The following is an 18,000-nucleotide window of genomic DNA, read 5'->3' as shown; positions in this document are numbered from 1 at the left end:
ATAAAGTGCAGTTCCAGAATCAGCAGTTTAACAACCTTTTTATTTTTAAGAGCTTTGTTGCCTCTTCTTTCTTAAAAATATATATATGTCCAATTAATTATAATGCAATGTTCATTTATCTTTTATGGTAAAGCTGTTAGTTTGTATACTGTTCAATGAAACAGAACAGACCAACGACAGTCTACATAGTTATTACCATGCCTTTATCTACAGTCACGAAAAGGTAAAGTTATTCTCCCTAAACTGACACAACCATGCAGTTAAAAAAAAAGCTGTGTAATTATTATGATGTCAAAATGAAATTATTTGAATGATGTTAGAAATTAAATGGTGGATATTTTGTAGAACTCTTTCCTCTCATCACACCCACCCTTGAGTTCCGCTCTGGCACGATGACAAAGTCCAAGTCTTGTCCAATCAGGTGGGTCCAACGCAGAGACGAGGAACAAATGGAGATAGTTGCTATGGCAACAGCATTGCATCAATGGGTGTCAGGTGCTTCATGATTGCTCTTCACTTAACACAGTGTTTGTAAACATAAGATTAAAAATGGCCCCCCCTCTAGTCTTATATAAGAATATTATACATACAGCTAAGTATGGGCTGATTTCTTGCTGCAGCTGATGCTGTGTGTGTTTCAAAGTAAACGTATAATATTATAATATTTAAAAAAGTGCAGTTTTTTCCCCTTTCTGAATATGTGCAAACATTGGTTATTGTGTAAAGGTTGTCACTGCCTGCCTCTGTATTTGCAGCAGTTGAGAAGTGGCCTCAAGGCAACGCGTTGTGTTGTGGGCGTCGCTGTGTGTGCCTACAACAGCCTCCTCTCTTCTTTTCACATGATAACATTCAATTGTTGATATTTCCCTTAAATTTTTTTTTTTTAACTGACATTTAAACTGTCACTGTTGTTTTTATGTCTGTCTAATTCTGTGATTATTGGCATTTGGATAAGAATCATGTGACCAAAAGTTGTTAGAATTATATTATTATAGCAAACTGTCAATGAGTTTAATTCATTGAATAAACCGAGTGAGGAACATATACGTTTATACGTCTGCCTGCTCCTTTGAAATTATAATAATACTGAATATTTCCTCTAGTTTTCATGTTTGCTTGTGAAAACACTCAGACCAGCTCATCCGGAACCAGCAGCCTTGTTGCCCTTTTCCCTCATTCTTCAGCAGGTCGCCTTGACTGTCTCTCCACCGACCTAAATGCATGGAGTTGCTGCCACGTGAGTCGCAAATTAGATATTTGAATTAGCAAGCAGTTGAACAGGTTTTAACTGTTGAGCTGCTGTCTTGTTCTGTGATATTGAAATCCTAAAAATCGTTAAAAAAAAAAAAAGACTCAGAACACTCAAATAATGGTATTCTGTGTTTTTTCTCGACAGGAAAAGAGGGAATTGAATGTAAACACTTTATTTTTATTATTATTATTTTCCTACAGTTATCTTGGCGAAATAGTTGACTTTGTTAGACAAAAAAAGAAAAAAAAAAGGTGCATACTAATTGTATTAAATATCTCTCTCTTTGGCATGCATGAAATTTCTTCGACAACACAAATCGGTGGAATATTCCCACAACTTCAGATTCATATTGACACCGACATACAGTATAGTACAGGGGGTACAACATTATTACATCCACAGTCAGTACAGTTCACATATGTCATTCCTGTGGTATGCTGTTCTCTGTCGGAGTGCAGTGTTGAGGTCATTTTTAGTTTAAATGGTTCATTTACTTGTTACAGCGCTATTTGTGAACAGTTGTGAAGTCGTACTCACACTTTCGACTCTGGAAGTGACGACGATGTGGACAAATGGTACTTTTTGGAACAGTATACACGGAGCGAGACACAAGATCTGGTAAGGAGCTGCCAGCACATGCCAGCACGTCGTGGATATAACCACGCACTGAAACTCCTGAATGAACATTATGGAAATGGGGTTGTAATTGCTTCGGCTTTAAAGGCGACATCGAATGCTTGTATCGCACATATATGTTAGTTATGGAGGTCTACTTACATATATTAACTTGTTTTCATGGTTAAAAACCTCCTAGTCGCTGCAAACGAGCCGATCAAAATATCTTCTCACTTACGTTCTCGTCAGCCCCGCTGTTCCAGACCAAAACCACACCCCCAGACCGTGGACTGTGTTGTGATTGGCCAGCCAACGAGAGCTTTCCCACTGTCCTGTAATTGGCCAGGTACCTGGAAGTGACGTAATAGATAGGCCAGCTCTCAGATACACAGCTCCCCCTCTGGCACGGTGGATGCTCTGCATCTCAGCAGCTACAACGAGAGTAGTTCTTCTTCTTCTGCGGTTGAATGTACGCAGAAGAAAATCAAGTCGGAAGATGGAAAAGCTCTCAGTGCCTTCTCGTTATTTCTCTTGAGCTGTCGCAACACCATGGAGGATGTTGAACTCATGGACGAGCTGGACACCCCCACCAACATGAGGGTGGTAGCATCAAAGTTGCCATACACTGTTCCATGATGAAGGACATGGAACAGTACTCGAGGACGCGAGGAAGGACAAAGGAAAACCCGACGCCACGCGAGACCCGAGGGGAAAAAAGGGTAATCTTGTTGTGCCGCATGCTGCTCGGGTCAAAATAAGAGATTTACCGCGCAAATGTCAAAGGTGGGCACGACAAAAAGTCCGCACAAGGACAAAGGTGAATTCCTCAAGAAAAGGATGACATACTGTGTCTGTGCATTGAAACATTGAAATAAATGTGCGAACCCTTTCCATGACTCTTCCTTGCCTTGGCGATTGAGGAACCAAAACAGTTCCTACGATGAGTCAGGCCCATCGGAACCCGTCTACAGCTCACCACCTACAGCTTTGGGTGGATTTGTTATCACGTTTACGTCTGCCACTACATTCTCAGACAGGGCAGTGTTGGTTTTTAGCGTAAAAAGACAGTTTGGAGAGGATCACTGTGTCATCTCTCATACCACAGAGAATGACATACTCTGTCGCTGCTGGACAACCAGACTGGCACAGTGAGAAATCACAGACGGTCACACAGTTACAATACAGGTGTGATATTGCCACATATGTTCCTTGGTGGAGCACCGGTGTCACACAGAAGACATTCCACTTACAGTATCATGTCTAATTTCAACAGTGCAGCGATATTTTACAGACATTCACTCGCTCACCCTGACAAGTCGCGGAACACTTCTATTAGCCGCGTGGAGGATGAGACGAGACATTAGCAATCTATCCACACAGGAAGTTGTTTAGAGAGAATTAAAGTGCAAAAAAACCTAAGTGGAACAATCATCAGCTAGGCTACAGCAACGTTTGCCTCACGTGAACTGGAGACTTCTCAGGAAGAACACTTGTTGATTGAAAGTGAGGTGACCCTTGCTCCATAACATTCAAGGAGGTGTGAATTCCAGTTTTCATTCAAAGTTTGGATGGTTCAGAAGATCTCAGATGTGTCCTCTGTTGCACTCGGTCCCGTACAGAAAAGGACGCGGCATCACATTCGGGTGCGGTCGTTTCATGATCCTAGCGAGACATCATTCGCACAAACTCTGAGGGGACAAGAGACAGGGACGGTGATGACATGCAGCGGCTGCACCACAGGGTACGAAAGCAGTGTGTGAACGCCGCTTTACCTTCAAAGTCAACAAGTCCGTCACCGTTCAAGTCAACGTCCCTCAGGATATCTTCTGCTTCCTTGAGACCCACCTGGACACAAGAACCAACAGGTTGGCAGACATAAGTGGACGTAAGTCACCATACCAGAAAGGTTTGGAGACTGTTACGGTCTTACCTGTTGGCCCAGCAGCTTTCTCATTGCATCTCTAAGCTCAGATGTACTTATGGCACCATCACCATTGGTGTCAAACTGAGGTTAAAAAAAGCATAGAAACAACATTATTTTTTTAATAATATCCATATATACTGTGTTATAATATCTAACTATACTGTGATATAATATCCGTATATACTGTGATATAATATCTATATATTCTGTGATATAATATCCGTATATACTGTGATATAATATCTAAATATACTGTGATATAATATCTATATATCCTGTGATATAATATCCATATATACTGTGATATAATATCCTTATATACTGTGTTATAATATCTATATATACTGTGATATAATATCTATATATACTGTGATATAATATCCATATATACTGTGATATAATACCCTTATATACTGTGTTATAATATCTATATATACTGTGATATAATATCCATATATACTGTGATATAATACCCTTATATACTGTGTTATAATATCTATATATACTGTGATATAATATCCATATATACTGTGATATAATACCCTTATATACTGTGTTATAATATCTATATATACTGTGATATAATATCCGTATATACTGTGATATAATATCTATATATACTGTGATATAATATCTAAATATACTGTGATATAATATCCATATATACTGTGATATAATATCTAAATATACTGTGATATAATATCCATGTATACTGTGATATAATATCCATATATACTATGATATAATATCTAAATATACTGTGATATAATATCCATATATACTGTGATATAATATCTAAATATACTGTGATATAATATCCATGTATACTGTGACATAATATCCATATATACTATGATATAATATCTAAATATACTGTGATATAATATCCATATATACTGCGATATAATATCTAAATATACTGTGATATAATATCTAATTATACTGTGATATAATATCTAAATATACTGTGATATAATATCCATATATACTGCGATATAATATCTAAATATACTGTGATATAATATCTAAATATACTGTGATATAATATCTAAATATACTGTGATATAATATCCATATATACTGAGTGTTGCAGAGTTTTGGATGAGCTGAAGTACATCACAATAGTCTTGAGATAAAGGCATGTATTCCATCTTTGGTGATTTATAAACGGTCGCACGTAAGATCTGGACACTCTTACCTCTCTGAACGCGTCTTTCAACTCTTTAATCCCAATCATGTCTGCAGTCTCAGCGAGGAGTTTTGGGCCCATCAACTCGACAAAATCGTCAAAGTCAACATGACCTCCCACTTCAGAAAAAGAGATTACAACGGATTTTTAAAATCATATGCATGACGTATAAATACTAGAAGTGAAATGCTTACAGTTCATGTTTATCTGCTGGCTCAGTTCAATCAGCTCCATTTCTGTCGGCATGTATCCCATCGTTCGCATACAGTTTCCGAGGTCTTTGCAGCTGATGAAACCGTCCTTGTCTTTGTCAAACTCTTTGAAAGCGTCCCGCAACTCTGTTGAGCAACAACACAAAATGAGTGACTAACTGCTCCTCACACGTGCACAAAAAAAACAATCGTCGTCAGTGAGAGGAAACGTACCGTCCATTTCTTCTGGCCTCAGCTCTCTGTCCTATTAAGAAAATAACTTTGATCAAAACAGATTTAAAAAAAATCATACATTATAACAAAAGTTAGATACAGACGTACCACTGACAATGCTGTGACTTGAGCGAAACCCAAACCTAATTCAGCAGTGTTCTCCATAACAGTCCTGGTAACAGTCTATGCTGTGAACCTGAACTTTAGAAGCTTTAAATGACAGTGGGCTGGACCAAACTCCCAATTAAAAATAGTCTGATTCCTGTAAAGTACGACTGGGATCCATAGCCCCGAAGTTTATAGAAGAATGTAGCTGTTTCTGTTCTTGCTCTTGCTTATGATGAGCACAACCTTTAAAGGGCAGAGAGAGAGGCAGACACATCCCAGAGCCCTCAGGGGTTAACAGCAGGAGCCATGTGAAGTCTAAACACCATAGTGAGTGCTGACGTCACGCCTGTCTGACCGGAAACTTGGAGAGAGGAAAACATAGACGGTAATTAAACCCAAATACGCAGCCAGTTCAACGTGCACACATGCACTGCACCATCAGGCTTTATCTGTTTACCCCCGCGGGTTTGTTATCCATCCCCTTTGACCCTGACATAAGGTTATGTGCTTATTTACTGATACCACTCAAACCAGTCTGCTCAATATGAGGCTACAATAAGGCCTCTGAGCTTAGCACAATGTAAACAAGGAGAGCATGGCTATTATGTTTCCTGTCCAATTACGGGTGTTTTTCAGTGACGTGCGGTCAGGGGAGGCAGATAAAAGAAAATCAATTTGTCCACTGGACTGTTCTATAAATTCGTTTTCTGTATGATTTCAATCGCTGAATTTACGCATTTCCTGTTCAAATACACAGGAGATGGTCTTACCTTGAGCTCAGCACTGCCCCCTATCAGTGTGGCACGGTCCCTGGTGTTTTTAATCCTCTCATCTACATCGACGCAAGAAAGTGCACTTCTCCAAATGAAAAACTCCTATATTTCTTTGTACTTAACACTTTTTTGTCTGCATCTAAAGGCAACAGTGGACTAATAATACATCACTACACCATTGACCTGTTCAATCTGACTTTTGAAACTTTTGACTGTTTACATTCAATTTTAAACTAAAAAAAACAACTTTATCATGTGACTTGAACTCACAACCTCAGGCACACAGGTCTTATTCTTACAGCTGTTTTTACTTCTTTTTAAGATTAGAACTCATAACATCAGAGATACAATTCATCTTCTGGTGGACTGAGATACTTGTCTTCACGTCTCTTACTCTGACTTTCTTGGTTTCTCACTTGGTCAAAGTTTTTCAAAAATGTAACCAATGAATTACGAGGACAAACTGTTTGATCCTTGTTGACTTATTTGATGTGATCCTCTGTCCCTGCCGGGCGAATCACCAGCGCTGAAGATGTAAAATGTCATAGGGTAGTATGTTGTCCAAAATCTGACAAAAATGTCATAGTATAGTATGTCGTCCAAAATTACCCAAAAATGTCATAGTATAGTATGTCGTCCAAAATCTGACAAAAAAGTCATAGTATAGTATGTCGTCCAAAATCTGACAAAAATATCATAGTATAGTATGTCGTCCAAAATCTGACAAAAATGTCATAGTATAGTATGTCGTCCAAAATGTGACAAAAATGCCATAGTTTAGTATGTCGTCCAAAATCACCCAAAAATGCCATAGTTTAGTATGGCGTCCAAAATCGGACAAAAATGTCATAGTATAGTATGTCGTCCAAAATGTGAAAAAAAAGTCATAGTATAGTATGTCGTCCAAAATCTGACAAAAATGTCATAGTATAGTATGTCATCCAAAATCACCCAAAAATGTCATTGTATGTCGTACAAAAACCATACAAAAATGTCATAGTATAGTATGTCGTCCAAAATCACCCAAAAATGTCATAGTATAGTATGTCGTCTAAAATAAACCAAAAATATCATAGTATAGTATGTCGTCAAAAATGTGATAAAAAAGTCATAGTATAGTATGTCGTCCAAAATCTGACAAAAAAGTCATAGTATAGTATGTCGTCCAAAATCGGACAAAAATGTCAGAGTATAGTATGTCGTCTAAAATAAACCCAAAAATATCATAGTATAGTATGTCGTCGAAAATGTGACAAAAATATCATAGTATAGTATGTGGTCGAAAATGTGACAAAAAAGTCATAGTATAGTATGTCGTCGAAAATGTGACAAAAAAGTCATAGTATAGTATGTCGTCCAAAATCACCCAAAAATGTCATAGTATAGTATGTCGTCTAAAATAAACCAAAAATATCATAGTATAGTATGTCGTCGAAAATGTGACAAATAAAGTCATAGTATAGTATGGCGTCCAAAATCTGACAAAAATATCATAGTATAGTATGTCGTCCAAAATCTGACAAAAATGTCATAGTATAGTATGTCGTCCAAAATGACCCAAAAAGGTCATAGTATGGTATGGCGTCCAAAATCTCCAAATAATGTCATAGTATAGTATGTCGTCTAAAATAAACCCAAAAAGATCATAGTATAGTATGTCGTCCAAAATCTGACAAAAATATCATAGTATAGTATGTCGTCGAAAATGTGACAAAAAAGTCATAGTATAGTATGTCGTCCAAAATCACCCAAAAATGTCATAGTATAGTATGTCGTCTAAAATAAACCAAAAATATCATAGTATAGTATGTCGTCGAAAATGTGACAAATAAAGTCATAGTATAGTATGGCGTCCAAAATCTGACAAAAATATCATAGTATAGTATGTCGTCCAAAATCTGACAAAAATGTCATAGTATAGTATGTCGTCCAAAATGACCCAAAAAGGTCATAGTATGGTATGGCGTCCAAAATCTCCAAATAATGTCATAGTATAGTATGTCGTCTAAAATAAACCCAAAAATATCATAGTATAGTATGTCGTCCAAAATCTGACAAAAATATCATAGTATAGTATGTCGTCGAAAATGTGACAAAAAAGTCATAGTATAGTATGTCGTCCAAAATCACCCAAAAATGTCATAGTATAGTATGTTGTCTAAAATAAACCAAAAATATCATAGTATAGTATGTCGTCGAAAATGTGACAAAAAAAGTCATAGTATAGTATGGCGTCCAAAATTTGACAAAAATGTCATAGTATAGTATGTCGTCCAAAATCTGACAAAAATATCATAGTATAGTATGTTGTCCAAAATCTGACAAAAAATTCAAAGTATAGTATGTCGTCCAAAATCGGACAAAAAAAGTCATAGTAAAGTATGTCGTCCAAAATCTGACAAAAAAGTCATAGTATAGTTTGTCGTCCAAAATTACCCAAAAATGTCATAGTATAGTATGTCGTCCAAAATCTGACAAAAATATCACAGTATAGTATGTCGTCCAAAATCACCCAAAAATGTCATAGTATAGTATGTCGTCTAAAATAAACCAAAAATATCATAGTATAGTATGTCGTTAAAAATGTGACAAAAAAGTCATAGTATAGTATGTCGTCCAAAATCGGACAAAAATGTCATAGTATAGTATGTCGTCCAAAATCTGACAAAAAAGTCATAGTATAGTATGTCGTCCAAAATCTGACAAAAAAGTCATAGTATAGTATGTCGTCCAAAATCGGACAAAAATGTCATAGTATAGTATGTCGTCTAAAATAAACCCAAAAATATCATAGTATAGTATGTCGTCCAAAATCTGACAAAAATATCATAGTATAGTATGTCGTCCAAAATCTGACAAAAATATCATAGTATAGTATGTTGTCCAAAATTACCCAAAAAGGTCATAGTATGGTATGGCGTCCAAAATCACCAAATAATGTCATAGTATAGTATGTCGTCCAAAATCTGACAAAAATATCATAGTATAGTATGTCGTCCAAAATGTGACAAAAAAGTCATAGTATAGTATGGCGTCCAAAATCACCCAAAAATGTCATAGTATAGTATGTCGTCGAAAATGTGACAAAAAAGTCATAGTATAGTATGGCGTCCAAAATCACCCAAAAATGTCATAGTATAGTATGTCGTCTAAAATAAACCAAAAATATCATAGTATAGTATGTCGTCGAAAATGTGACAAAAAAGTCATAGTATAGTATGGCGTCCAAAATCTGACAAAAATATCATAGTATAGTATGTCGTCCAAAATCTGACAAAAATGTCATAGTATAGTATGGCGTCCAAAAACACTCAAAAAAGTCATAGTATAGTATGTCGTCCAAAATTACCCAAAAATGTCATAGTATGGTATGGCGTCGAAAATGTGACAAAAAAGTCATAGTATAGTATGGCGTCCAAAATCTGACAAAAATATCATAGTATAGTATGTCGTCCAAAATCTGACAAAAATATCATAGTATAGTATGTCGTCCAAAATCTGACAAAAATGTCATAGTATAGTATGGCGTCCAAAAACACTCAAAAAAGTCATAGTATAGTATGTCGTCCAAAATTACCCAAAAATGTCATAGTATGGTATGGCGTCGAAAATGTGACAAAAAAGTCATAGTATAGTATGGCGTCCAAAATCTGACAAAAATATCATAGTATAGTATGTCGTCCAAAATCTGACAAAAATATCATAGTATAGTATGTTGTCCAAAATCTGACAAAAATATCATAGTATAGTATGTCGTCCAAAATCTGACAAAAATATCATAGTATAGTATGTCGTCCAAAATCTGACAAAAATATCATAGTATAGTATGTTGTCCAAAATTACCCAAAAAGGTCATAGTATGGTATGGCGTCCAAAATCACCAAATAATGTCATAGTATAGTATGTCGTCCAAAATCTGACAAAAATATCATAGTATAGTATGTCGTCCAAAATGTGACAAAAAAGTCATAGTATAGTATGGCGTCCAAAATCACCCAAAAATGTCATAGTATAGTATGTCGTCGAAAATGTGACAAAAAAGTCATAGTATAGTATGGCGTCCAAAATCACCCAAAAATGTCATAGTATAGTATGTCGTCCAAAATCTGACAAAAATGTCATAGTATAGTATGGCGTCCAAAAACACTCAAAAAAGTCATAGTATAGTATGTCGTCCAAAATTACCCAAAAATGTCATAGTATGGTATGGCGTCGAAAATGTGACAAAAAAGTCATAGTATAGTATGGCGTCCAAAATCTGACAAAAATATCATAGTATAGTATGTCGTCCAAAATCTGACAAAAATATCATAGTATAGTATGTCGTCCAAAATCTGACAAAAATGTCATAGTATAGTATGGCGTCCAAAAACACTCAAAAAAGTCATAGTATAGTATGTCGTCCAAAATTACCCAAAAATGTCATAGTATGGTATGGCGTCGAAAATGTGACAAAAAAGTCATAGTATAGTATGGCGTCCAAAATCTGACAAAAATATCATAGTATAGTATGTCGTCCAAAATCTGACAAAAATATCATAGTATAGTATGTTGTCCAAAATTACCCAAAAAGGTCATAGTATAGTCAGTTAGTCAGTCATCATCTACCGCTTTATCCTCAACCAGAGGGTCGCGGGGGGTGCTGTGCCAATCTCAGCTACATCGGGCGATAGGCGGGGTACACCCTGGACAGTTCGCCCTTGTCAACCGGGGCTCGAACCCGGGTCTTCTCGCTGCAAGGCGAGTCAGAGTGCAAAATCTGACAAAAATGTCATACTATAGTATGTCGTCCAAAATGTGACAAAAATGTCATAGTATAGTATGTCGTCCAAAATCAACCAGAAAATGTATCTGTTGAATTACGAGGACAAACTGTTTGATCCTTCATCAGTTCACTTATTTCATGTGGATCCTCGTTCCCTGTCTTGAGACACGACTCAAGACATCGTGGGTTCAAATCCCAGTGGAGGTATGTGTCTATGAATATATATATATATATATATATGTGTGTGTCTGTGTGGGTATTTCAAAAACCTTCAAAACAAAACAACAAACAAACAAAACAACTTCCAAAAACCAAACTACAACTCTCCGTCACGTTCGTTCGTTTGCGTCATTTCAATTTCAACAAGGACTTCAATTTCATCATCGAGGACTCTGCGACAATGGGAGGAAAGAGCTCTCCTTGAGAAGGCTTGAAAAAGCCTCAAAGGTACTAGCATGCAATTTTTGTAGACTAATGTCAGCAAAGAAGAAGAAGTGCTTTATGGATGAAGCTAGTTTGGATTGGACTGGGACTGGCAGTGTCACTGTCTCCAATCCAGGCATTTGCACGCGTGTCTGTGCATCTGTTGGGCCAAGTGTATATGATGCCAGTGGTGACGGAACAAAAACAAGGCTGAGACGTAAACGCATCAATAGAGCAGCGTGTTGCCAACTTTCCACTCACTGCTCATTATGTGCCTCGCTGTTCCAGACTGGCATCTAACACCTATACACTGTCACAGGAACAGTAAACACACTCAGATGCACAGCGGGAGGTGACCTTAAACACCGGGGAACAGACACACAAATACTCTTCTATTAGGACATTAGCACACATTTATCTCTCAAACCGAACCATTTACAAGCAGAATATTCATATTTAAATCATCTTAGGGCCGGGATGACAATACTTGAGCGCCAATTCCGTTGGTGTTGTATATTTGTATTTTATCGCGTTTCAATTATCGTGATTTTTCTTTTCTTTTCCTGAAACCAGAATTGAATGATAGATTCTCCACGAGTCACATTTCTCATTTACAATAAAGTATATCGATATTTTTTAAGTTAAGCGCTACATACGGTAGCTGGTCTGCTAATAGAAAATAGCCAAAAGGACACACATGTGAAATGAACATGCTTCAAATGTCTCACATGTCAAAAAAAACCCGGATTTCAGAAAACAAGCGAGTAGAAATATCACAAAATATTAAATAATAGTCTAAAACATGTCGTAACAAGACACATGTTGACTCTACTGTTGCATATCATCCGAACACACGCTTTAAAGCTTATATCTGGTCTCCGCAGCGACGTCTAAGCTTGAAACGAACCCGCAGCACAGAACAATGAATCTGAGTCTTACCGTCCTCAGGGGCCGGTCATAGCAGTGTCCCACGCCGAGAGATAAAAGAGACACCGAGAAGGAAAACGGGGACTTTTTCTCTGTCAAGTGAACAGTTTGGGGATTAGGAGGAGGAGGAGGAGGAGGAGTGCAAACTCTGGTTTCAGTGAGACCCATGAAGCCTGACCCAACGAACCCAACAAAATACAGCGTGAGAGAGAAGCTCCAAGTGGCAAAGAAGCAGTGGAGAGTGAGCGGCTGAATGAGAGCGAGAAGGTGATGCCTATTAAAGGAAGAAGAGCGTCCGAGATATTTTACACAAGTGTCATCGCGCTTGGTGATTTAACACAAACAACAAACATCAGCATAAACAGCAGGGATGTGATGGATGTCGCACGTCGGCCTTCTTACAAACACAGCTGCACCTGGCAAAGTAACCTTCGACCCCCCCCCCCACACACACACACACACGCACACAGTGTTTGCTGTGTCCTCCTCACCTGCACGCTCGCTCATGCAAATTTGCAAACGTGAGATTTGCATGTGCCCTTGTTTTGTTTTTCCTGCTTTTCACCCCCACCCAACAACACACACACACACCATCATGCTGTGCCCTCTGCAGCCGGAGACAAGGTCACGCAGCTACACGGCACCTAAACACACACAGAGAGGGGGTTGCATTTACTGTGCAATGCATCTGTTAAAGTGATGTTGTTCTCTATTAAAAAAAAGTGAAAATGTGATTGAGGTGGTCGATTCATATCCTATTATGGCAAGTGAGAGCGCTACTTGTAACCAGAGAGGAAGGAACACAATCCTGCAACATCTGTGCATCTCTCTCTGAAACCGATTCTCCCCGTGGGTGAACTGCATCTGTCTCATGCAAGACCTTTCTCAGGTCACGCTAATGTTTTCACAGAGCCACTCACTCGCTCACTGACTCAGGGGGTTATTTGTGGAATGAGCATTCATACTATAAGTACAGAGCTATTTTTTTCCCTCCTTCCTTTCGCCACAGAAGACTCTCGACGTGTTCCCGTGCACGAGGCCCTAAAAGACGAACCCTGATCAGGTTGAAACAGGGAAATGCTGCACATACACATTCCGTGGAGCGTTGTTGTGCACGCTCGGTGATGTGTGATGTGTAACTAAAAGTGGCACTGGCAGCAGACTTCAGTTCTGGGAGCTAAAAAAATTATATAAAGCCACATCACGTCACGGACGCTGAAGCGTTTGCAGCTGAACTACTTTCCTTTGCATAAATAGATCTGTGGCTGAAAGTAGAGCGTCCATCAAAGTGATTCCCCCTCAAAGGCAACACAACATCCATGTGTCTTTGACCTAACGCACACATTAGCACATCAGACATTTTCCACCTCGGCCCCGTGCAGCACACCCACTTCCCTGAAAGGACTGGCTGATTGGCAGAGGTCTGTAGGAGGCTGCATTGTGTTTTCAAATTACATAACTGTGTACAGAATAAGCTTTCAATTTCCATGCAGTAATAATAAGGTTTGCAGACTGCGTCAGCACACTGGCGTTCTTCTCTATAATGTTTTGGAAAATGGATGTCAGTGGAGCAGGAGCCACTTGAACCAAACTGTAACAGATGACTGTTTTTCAGCTCTGCAGGGCATGGACATTTGAATTTTAAACGTGCACTGCTGTCATTAGTCTGAAATAATCTGCATTATAAACTCTCCCAGTTCCACTTTACATACATTCAGGACTTAGGTTTGGACTCAGCTTGTCCAGGTTCATTAATAAGACTGAATGAATTCTAATTATGGGATGATTAAAAGCAGTTGAATGCACTTGATCTACAAATCGCGGGTTTACCTGCCCAAAGAGTGAATTGAGGATGGTGCGCAAATTGATATCGGACGTAGAAGAGGCTGCACTGGACCTTCGAGAGCGACGGGACGACCTGCTGGACAGCGGGACCAGGGAGCAGGAGGACGGGGAGGGACTGGCGACGTGGCCGCCGCCGCCTCTGTGGGACAAACTGGCCCCTTTGTGGCCCCTGGGTTCACAGAGAGGAGCCCTGTCATCGTTGCTGTCTGACAGCGAGGGCACCCTGGGAAGCGGCCGCGTGTGAATGTGACTGGGACGCGGATGCTCGGGTTCAGGTGCCCCCGCTGGAGGCGCGCGCTCCTCCCGGTTGTGCGGCTGCCTCCTGCGGTGGTGGTGCCGATGCGCGGGTTTGGATGCCCTGCTGCCGCGCTCCCTCACACTTCTGCTCGCTTCGCCGTTTGGCGCGTCGGTAACTTGGCTGTGAGGGACATGCGACTTGCACTTGTCCCGCGTGGCTGCATTGTCACTGCTGTCCTGGCTGTCGGTGAGGGAGGGGTGGCACAGGGGTCTGCGGGCACTGGTGTCGCAATCCTCGGCTTTACTGCTGCTGCTGCGGAGCGCGGCGGGACGGTGGTGATGCTGGTGCTGGTGCTGATGCTGATGCTGACTTCTCCGGCTCTCTGCTGTTTTCTCGGGGAGAGGTGTCGGTTTCCTCGCCACTGCGGATGATTTCAGGAGGGAGGTGGTGGATTCAGATTTCGGGAAGGATGAGCTCATAGCTGCGGATCTTTAGTCTGTGTGTGTGCGCTGGTCCTCGGTGTGATCATACACCGTTTCCTCGCCATGGTAGAGCCACATTATCCCGCAGAGTCTGTGCCCGCGTTAACTTGGGCTACATTTCACCACCTGATTGCTGTGCGGCAGCGCAGACTGAGCGCGCAGTGACAGCGGAGCACACACGCACACACGCACGCACGCACACACTGCGGTGCGCGTCACCTTTTCATTGATGCGAATCTCTCTCTTTCTCTCTCTCTCTCTCTCTCTCTCGTGCCCTGAATCCTGATCCATGCAGAAAAAAAACACTACTTCTAGGCTTGGATACAGTGTTGGAGATCAAACCAAATGGAAATCAATGTAATATCCAATTTTGAGGCTTGATTTCGATTATTAACGAATCTTATTTAAGATATAAGTTTACTCCTTTTGTTCCACAGAAACTACTCAATGCCTTTATCCAAACGTTTAGATTGGACAAAGTTATTTTTGACGACCTATTTCATGTAATAAATATTAAGCTTATACATGATAGATATAGTATTTACTGTGTAAGTGCACTGAAACATGGAGGTGCACAGTTAGACCTGGATCTATCTTATCCTGTTCTTCAGAAGTAAGCTTCTGCATCAGTCTAATAGGGTCCCAAAGAGGTCACACATACAGTACACTTGCAATCTCCTGATCCTCCTAATCATAGATTGGAAGGGTTCTTACAGAAGCTCTCAAACATAACTAACACAATCAGCTGTTCTTGGGAGCCCTCTCCCAAAGGCAGCAGAACACTGGCCACCTCAAGCACCCATCGCAACTGCAAGCACCTCAAATGTCTATCAACATGCTCAATGTTTCCTCTACATTTCATCTCCAGTGACACTTATTCCACTTCAGTGTGTCTTTCTAGCATTTTGAATTATGGGCTCTGTCACTTAAAAAAAAGCAGCGGCCCCTGAAGCCTGAAAACCAGAAAACATGAACAAAAACACTCATGGAAAAGAGATGAAGACAACAAACTGTGCCAGTTGGCTTGTGACATGCTTTAGATTGGTGTGCTCTGCTGCCCCCATGAGGACTAGTAGTGTCTGTGCAGCTGGATTCAATTATTTTACCATTATAGCAACAAAGTAAATAATAATATCTTCAATGCCGACAGGTCAAAGACCTCTGAGCAAGGTACATAATCCCCATAGCTCCCCGTTGATTGGATTAATTGGACACTCTAAATTAGAGGTGTCAAACTGGTGGCCTGCGGGCCACATGCGGCCCCCCAATCAATGACATGCAGCCCCCCAACTTGATATCAAGTTATAATAAAAACATGGCCCGCAACCTCACCTTCTTTTTAAACACAGCGCTTGCAGCTGAGGCACAGCTGCCAGTGATGTGATATAGAATACAGACAGAATATAATGCTAAAAATGCTTTGCTAACATGTTTTTATAACACCAATACTAAGCCATTCGGTCGTAATTATCACATTATTATATGTATTACATTCAACGTTAAATTAAATGACATATATAAGTTTGGTGTTTTACTGACAGTTGTCAACATTATTTTTATTGTCATTTTTGAAATTCGAGATTTATTTTGCATTGTGAAGTAAAGATCGTTCCAAATCAAAACAAGCACTTTTACTTTGAAATCCTGTCAAATATCGTCAAGAATATCTTAACTGCGATATCATGATGGAATATTGTGTTTTTAATTTCAAGTTCTTGCTACTGAACAGTTAGTACGGCCCCCTTTTGACCAGCCTAGATGCTCATTGGCCCCCGGGGTCATTTGAGCTTGACACCTCGACACATCATGTCGGGAATACACCCAAAATTACAGACTATAGCTTTAAACACTAATGCACATTAAAGTCATGAGGCTAAAGGTGTTGACTTGTCTCTGTTTTCTCCACAGGTGAGGTTACTACTACTGATCAAACTCTGTTAACTTCAACAGGTACCTGTGACTGCAGGGCTGCAGGATCCAGATGCAGATAATAAACTTGATATCAGCACAATTATTATCACCAATGTATTTCTGTGAAAGCTGCTGTTATTATTACTGACACTATATTATACTATGCAATTATTCATTTTGTCTGGAAGAACCTACTCAATTACAATTTTACTACAATTTTTAAAACAACTGTTATCCTACAGTCGAGCCGTCACACACAACATCTCTTTGACGTTAAAAAGGAACAGATCCAAGATCAGTTTCCAGATCGGAAATGTTGCAAGGACATTATATGATCAAGCTGTGCCGAGGCCTGCAAATTATTCCATGAATAGGGAGCAATGTAAGAAAAGGCCTTTCCCCTTCTGTAGTTCAGTATTAACCATTGTAACTTAGATAAGAGAGACACCTGGTGGAGTGAACTAAATTATGAGTGTGTGTGTCATAATTTGTCAGTGCATAGTGGCCAAAATACAATATACTAATAACTCATAAAGAGTACAGTGGTAAGTACACCTTAAAACAGAGGTGCCTTGACCCAAGGCAGGTAAAGATTGTGCTGTGATAAAGTGCTTTGGATGCTGGAAAGGCTCTTACCAAGAGCATAACCAAGCCCTCACTACTTTAGTCAGGGAAAAGATGGGAGGTTAGAGTTAACCAGAGAAGAAAGCTCAGATGTGTTTAGTTTAGTGGAACTGACAGCAGAGGCAGCAGAAAGGAAAGCCAGTGAACACAAACAGCTGGTTGATGACTGCACAAACTGCACGTAATCTGCTGACCAGGATGAGAGTAAAAGGCCAAGAGAGGAGGAGCTTATTCAACTCATCTGGAGGGACTGGAGGTGTTTCGACCCACCAGAGTAGGGTCGAAAACACTTAGTGAGGGTTTGGGGAACCACCTGAAGACGTCTTCTCTGGGCCAAAGCTCCAACTAGACTGTGACTACACTAGTTTGGTGATGGAAATCTTGCCCTCTTGCTCTATATAGTAAAGTGTATCATCAATATCGAAATACACTCAAGTATTACATTTCTGCTCTCATATCTGTGATACCTGGGTAAAAGTGACACGTCCAACAACAGCTG

General features: G+C 39.7%; 1 protein-coding gene across 3 annotated transcripts; it reads right to left on the bottom strand.

Moving 5' to 3' along the window:
- Window positions 1-1,408: 1,408 nt before the first annotated feature.
- cabp1a (calcium binding protein 1a) lies at window positions 1,409-15,167 on the bottom strand. Of its 3 annotated transcripts, none has more exons than XM_058637078.1 (7): window positions 14,232-15,167; window positions 5,406-5,436; window positions 5,175-5,318; window positions 4,990-5,099; window positions 3,798-3,872; window positions 3,640-3,712; window positions 1,409-3,555 (listed from the first exon to the last, which is right to left on the bottom strand). In XM_058637078.1, the coding sequence occupies exons 1-7, from the start codon at window positions 14,961-14,963 to the stop codon at window positions 3,530-3,532; spliced, it is 1,191 nt and encodes a 396-aa protein (XP_058493061.1). In that variant the 5' UTR covers window positions 14,964-15,167; the 3' UTR covers window positions 1,409-3,529. The 3 variants fall into 3 exon arrangements, with proteins under 3 accessions (XP_058493061.1, XP_058493062.1, XP_058493063.1); XM_058637079.1 differs by lacking the exon at window positions 14,232-15,167 and adding an exon at window positions 12,414-12,806; XM_058637080.1 differs by lacking the exon at window positions 14,232-15,167 and adding an exon at window positions 5,514-7,036.
- Between the last annotated feature and the right edge of the window lie 2,833 nt (window positions 15,168-18,000).

Source organism: Solea solea, chromosome 8 (assembly GCF_958295425.1).
Source record: "Solea solea chromosome 8, fSolSol10.1, whole genome shotgun sequence".
Lineage (NCBI taxonomy): Eukaryota > Metazoa > Chordata > Actinopteri > Pleuronectiformes > Soleidae > Solea > Solea solea.
Note: the sequence above shows the minus strand (reverse complement) of the source record. Positions and strands in the feature narration are given on the sequence as shown.

Coding starts and splice junctions, on each gene's coding strand:
- cabp1a (XM_058637078.1), bottom strand. CDS start 14,963: ATGAGCTCATCCTTCCCGAAATCTGAATCCACCACCTCCCTCCTGAAA. Junction 5,437..14,231: donor TCAATTCACTCTTTGGGCAG/GTAAACCCGCGA, acceptor TTTTCTTAATAG/GACAGAGAGCTGAGGCCAGA. Junction 5,319..5,405: donor GAGGCCAGAAGAAATGGACG/GTACGTTTCCTC, acceptor GTTGCTCAACAG/AGTTGCGGGACGCTTTCAAA.